Below are 5,828 nucleotides of genomic sequence, written 5' to 3'. Positions count from 1 at the left end.
GTTTCCTCTTCCCCTAGGAATACGTCTTTCAGTCCGGAAGGCAAGGGTTTCATTTCGACATTAGGAGCTGATTTTACGTCCCAATCACTTGTTCCCCTTGCTCTCGTTAGGTTGGAATTCTCGTCGAATTCGAGTTTGTTTAACAGTGGGGAATGGTCTTCTAGACTCCTGTCACTATTTTGGACATGGTCTACTCTGCAGAGGGCTTCGACAGGCACTGATGTGGATTGGATGTTAGCTTCGTCCTCCTCATAACTATCTAGTGCCCGAAGTTATTCGTTTACCTCTTCGTTGTCCACGTATCCATCTCCCTCTGTAGCTTCCAAAGCCACTTCCAAGGGATCAAGATCGCGAAACTCTTCCAAGAATTCATCTGCTAGAGCATCCAACGCATCGATGTAACAAGCGGAGTCTACAGACATTGGTTGCTTAAGGTTCCTATCTAGTGTGAACTCGACTGTTTCACCTCCGATCTTTAAGGTGAGTCTCCCTGCTCTTACATGCACAATTGCATCTGCTATGTTTAAGAAGGGCCGACCAAGGATAATAGGTATTCTCGTGTCTTCATTCATTTCCATCACTACAAAATCTACTGGCACATAGAAGTCACCTTCTTTTAAAGGCACGTCTTCTAGTATCCCGAGGGGGTATTTAATTGATCGGTCCACTATTTGTAGTGCCATCCTTGTTGGTTTAAGTTCCCCTACGTTTAGCTTCTTGTAGATTGAAAGAGACAACAGGCTAACGCTTGCACCAAGGTCACATAATGCTCTATCTATTGTTACATTGCCTAGTTTGCATGGAATTGAGAAGCTTCCTAGATTGGTCATCTTAGGGGGTAGTTCATGCTTCAAAATGGCACTGCATTTTGGACTGAGGGTCACTGTTTCCGTTTCAATTGTTATCTTCTTTGCCAGAATATCCTTTAGGAATTTAGTATAGGAAGGCATTTGAGTGATGACTTCATGGAACGGTATAGTAACTTCCATTTTTTTCATCATCTCAGCAAATTTCACAAATTGACTATCCTCGTTAGAATTTTCAACCGTTCGGGATACTGTATACGAGGTGGCTTTGCGGCGGGGGGTATATAAGCGGATATCCCTTCGTTTTGGTTTTCAGGATGAGATGGTATTTCTGGGGTCGTAGCATTCAGAACTCCGACGTCCTTGGAGTTGGAACATTCGCCAGTCTCTACTCCGCCCCTTTTTCGTTCCTCTAATTGTCTGCCACTTATTAGTGCTATAGCGTGGCATTGTTCTTCGGCTATGTTGGCTACTTGTGCATCTAAAATGAGCAAGTGATTCTCAATATTGCTTACTCTCTCTTTTATCAGCTTTTGGTCATCATTAATCTCCTCTAGTTTAAGCTTTAAAGACTGATGCCCTTGAACTAGAGTCTTTAATAGAGACATAACATTATCTTGATCATGTGGGGCAATCTGGTCTATCGAGAATACTTGGGAAGGAATGAGCTCGATCGGTTCAGTTATAGCGCATGCGTCTGTACACGGCTTTTCTTTTTCTGAACGAGGAAGTTCTAGTTCTTTGATTCGTGACCTCGGGTAGATACAGATCTAAGATGGTTCAAGTCTGATTGAACTAATTCAAGTTTGTGAACCTCCTCATTTTCTTCCCGAGGTACCAGGTAGTCAAATACGTGTTCATTTGCCATTCTATCAATCTTCTCCTCTAATTCGACAAAGGGCATATTATATAAATTGCCTTTACATGCTGCATTGATCCAAAATCTTGTCTCCTCTCTTAGGTTGGTGAGGAAATTAGCTATCAGGTACTTTTGACTGAGTCCATGATGTGGACATGATTGCTGATAGTTCTTGTATCTCTCCCACGCTTCATATAAGCTCTCGTATTTTTCTTGCGAAAATGAGTTTATCTTTCCTCTTATGGACATAGTTCTTTCAGGAGAGAAAAATCGCACCATGAATTTATTGTGAAGTTGTTCCCAAGTATGGATGGAATCTAGTGGAAGCGTGTATAGCCATTCCAATGCTTTTCCTGATAGGGAGAAAGGGAAGACCAAGAGTAATACTGTTTCCTCAGAGGTTTCGTTGGGTAACTTGAGTGACTGACATTGCATCTTAAAATGATTCAAATGCAGATTAGGAGATTAGGGTCTTCATCTAGAGTGCCTTTGAAACTAGAGGTAGAAAGCATTTGCAAAAATGCATGTTTAAGCTCAAATTGACTCCTGTCGATGTTTGGTCTCCTGATGCATGATAACTACGGAGTATGTTTTGGAGCAGTGTAGTCTCCAAAAGTAAGCGCTTCATTTCGCTCTACTGCTCTCGGTGGAGCAGTGTTGTGCGCAGGATGGTCGTCAACATTTCTGTTATCTTCCATTGTTTCTAATCTCCTTCGTTGCCTTAGGAGTTGAAGAGTTCTTTCGATCTCTAGATCAGGAGGAAGTAAGTTTGACTTCCACGGCTCCTGATCATAAACCAAAGGAATCAAAGTTTCGATTCCCAAAAGAGGGAAATCAAGTGATGGTGAAAGAAAGTAGATGGTTTTGGAAAACTAGAATCTAACCGGCACCAAGACTAAATCTCAGACCCTGGCAACAGCGCCAAAACCTTGATCGTGCAAATCTAGGTGAATGGATTTGAGTAATAAAAACCTAGACTAAACCGATTCCGCAAGGGTGATTCGATGTAGTACCAGGGTCGAACTCAGGGACCGAGAGGTGATGGTGTCGATGATGATCCTAGTAAGAATATAGCGCAAGATTTGTTGGTTGGTTGGAAAAAACTATAATTAAAAGCATTGTAGGTTCGGGGGTTCACCGATGCTACGAATTATCTAAATAGATGTAGCTGGATTGCAGTCTGAGGTCGATTTGGGAAACTCTAGCTTCTATCCTAGAACGCGTCCGGACAGGGATCTATCGTTCTCTAATTAACGCTTTCCTATCAGCTTCGCGTCTTTAGGTCTACGTTAGAAGCATTAAAATCCGCTATCATAGTTCCTAGGTCGAATTAAGAACTCCTTATCAAGTCCAATCTATGCATTCAGAATTAATAATTGAACCTATCTTATGAACGAATTCTGGTATTAATCAATCCAAATTCCTTTGCAATTAACTAATCCAAGTTCAATTCTATAGAGTGATCAATCCTAAGAAAGCATTACGTTCAACTCATAAAACCGGATCTAATTTAGACATGCATTCAACCGTTTAAGAGTATTGATAATTCCGTAACATGGCTAGATTCCCTAGCCTACAACAAGTAAACTACTCACACATCATGGAGAAAGGCGAAATAAACATGGATTCATACAACATTTCAATAGAAGAAGGAATAGAAGACTTATAATATCTAGAATCAATCCTTGAACAATGAAATGTAGCAATTTTCACTCTAACTCGTCCCCCAAAGAGTCAAGAAACGAAAAATTATCCAAAAGTATCGAAAAATGTGTCAAAAGTCGAACCCTCTCTCGGTTTTCGTACGGTCTTTTTATAGACATTTCGAAATATCGACGTTAAAAACCTCGATATCGATGTTTTCTAACGTCGATTGATGACTCCTATTTTATACTATATTTTGGGTGTTTGGAGGAGTCATACGCATATGTATGTTGCATGTTTAGGTACTGTAGGCACCCTATACCCGCTTTGTTGGTTCCCTCTTGTGGTCTGCAGGAAAACGGGATCAAAGGACGGATTTTGCTCAGAGATATGGCACACGGTCCGCGCCATTATCCCAGAGAAGAGGTTTGCTAAGAAATCTGACATGTCCCGCGGCAGAAACCAACACGGTCCGCGCCATGACCCGAAGAATTGGAATTTGCTCAGAAACTTTGAACGATCCGTGTCACAGTTGGCGCGGTCCGAGTTACTTATCCGGACTTTGACCTAGTCTTGGCTAAAAAGACGAGGGGACGGAAGAAAGGAGGGGGGAGGAACCAGACAAAGGAGGAGAGAAAACTCTAAGCGAAGAGAGGAAGACTGGAGACATCAGATTCATGAGCCTTTCTCTATTCTTCCCTTCTCGCTTGTTTATTGTTTCCCGACACTCCGTTATAACGATTGAGTAGATCACCCATCTGTGGGATTAGGGTTTTGTTCAGTGTTCTAGGTATGTTTGTGCTTTAACACGGATTTGCATGAGTGGATTTGGTTTTGTTCATTCGTTTCTTGTTCTTCATTCTTTGGTTGATTGAATGCTAACCCCATGATCAATACCCTAGAATTGAATGGCATAGAGATACAGTTCGATAACTAGGTCGTGAAATTGGATGAAGGATCGAATATCGCTATCGAGAGATAGGTTAGACGGATTAGGGTTTATGATAGAGTTCTTCATGCACTTGGTTTTTGGTGGGAGTTATAGAGATATAAGTCATCGAAAACCCGGTAGTAGGGTCTAAGGCTGAGAGGTAAATTCCTTATATAGTGGTTGCTTGAAATCCCTAAATCAATCCAAGAATGTAGAATTCGCTGTTGGTTGTGATGCTCTAGGATGATCCGTGATATGACATTTTGACTTTGTATTGATTCATTGATTTATGAATGCATTACTTTTCCCGTTATATGATTAGCATGTTTGTTATATCATGGTAAATATCCTTGAATCATTGCAGATGATTCTAAATTCCCTGGTCAGTTATCATTGTGGGAACAATGATGAATTAAGACCAGCATGATGTGTGATAGATGATTATAATAATATGCATTAGATTCAAATCACAATCATGGGTTCTCGTTTGGAACGAGTTACTGGATGACCCGCATGAGATTGTCACATGGACATGAGTCATGACTTGAATCTCATACAGCGGTTCGTTCTTGGATCCTCAGACCTGAGATGTCTAGAGTATCTGATATGAGGAGTGACGTGTCTTGACTGCGTCAAACGTCGTCTTTAACCGGATGATCATAACGGCGTTGCTCAGATACGTTCACGAATCATATGCAGATAGTAGACATACAATACGGGACTTGTCACCTCCTACGCAGGAGAGATGTCGCTGGGCCCCTCGTGGAAATCGGACTGTGAAAATGCGTGGCCACGCTATAGATGAATGTACATCTATTTTATCAGTCGGTTTGCCTAGACGAGTAAGCGGTTGAACTTGAAGGGTGGCTCGAACCATGCCCTTGTTCAACATACGACATCGTGAGACAAAGGATCAGAACTCGAACTATTGCTGGCTTTGTTAGATCACCTCTAACTCTATTCTAGGTGGGTGGTCATGGCGTCTTGCTAGAGACTAACCATGACTTGTGGTTCGGGAAAGGTTTCCGAAGCCACTGCCACTTCGAATGGGCCTACAGGGTCACACACCATTAGGGATGGATCACACGTGAAAACCGATGTCCTTGACTTGGAATCGATATTCCAATCTCTATAACTCGAAATCAAGCTTCTCTAAGCTCTCATTAGAATCTAGGACGTCTGAGGTTCTTACTCTAGGGTTTGTGGCGGCTCACTAATTAATTAGGATTGCCCAAAACCCTTAAAACGCGAAAACCGAAAACTGCCCGTAAGTCGGACCGTCCGTTCCAGGCCTGGAACGGACGGTCCGACTTACGGGCAGTTTTCGGTTTTCGCGTTTTAAGGGTTTTGGGCAATTCTAATTAAAGAGTGAGCCGCCACAAACCCTAGAGTAAGAACCTCAGACGTCCTAGATTCTGATGAGAGCTTAGAGAAGCTTGATTTTGAGTTCTATTGATTGGAATATCGATTCCAAGTCAAGGACATCGGTTTTTCAATTCACAAATCCTAGCAGATACGTTCCAAACTGTTGGAATTCATCCCGCCGGTGTGGATACGTGTAGAGGAGTTGTGCTTTCAACTCTCGGTG

General features: G+C 42.1%; 1 protein-coding gene across 1 annotated transcript; it reads right to left on the bottom strand.

Annotated features, from left to right (window-relative positions):
• Positions 1 to 272: 272 nt before the first annotated feature.
• Positions 273 to 989, bottom strand: LOC104817635. The gene has a single exon (XM_010546885.1). It carries the CDS (start codon positions 987 to 989, stop codon positions 273 to 275), a length of 717 nt encoding a protein of 238 aa, XP_010545187.1.
• Positions 990 to 5,828: the final 4,839 nt, after the last annotated feature.

This window comes from Tarenaya hassleriana, unplaced genomic scaffold (assembly GCF_000463585.1).
Source record: "Tarenaya hassleriana unplaced genomic scaffold, ASM46358v1 Cleome273, whole genome shotgun sequence".
NCBI lineage: Eukaryota > Viridiplantae > Streptophyta > Magnoliopsida > Brassicales > Cleomaceae > Tarenaya > Tarenaya hassleriana.
Note: the sequence above shows the minus strand (reverse complement) of the source record. Positions and strands in the feature narration are given on the sequence as shown.

Coding starts and splice junctions, on each gene's coding strand:
- LOC104817635 (XM_010546885.1), bottom strand. CDS start 989: ATGGAAGTTACTATACCGTTCCATGAAGTCATCACTCAAATGCCTTCC.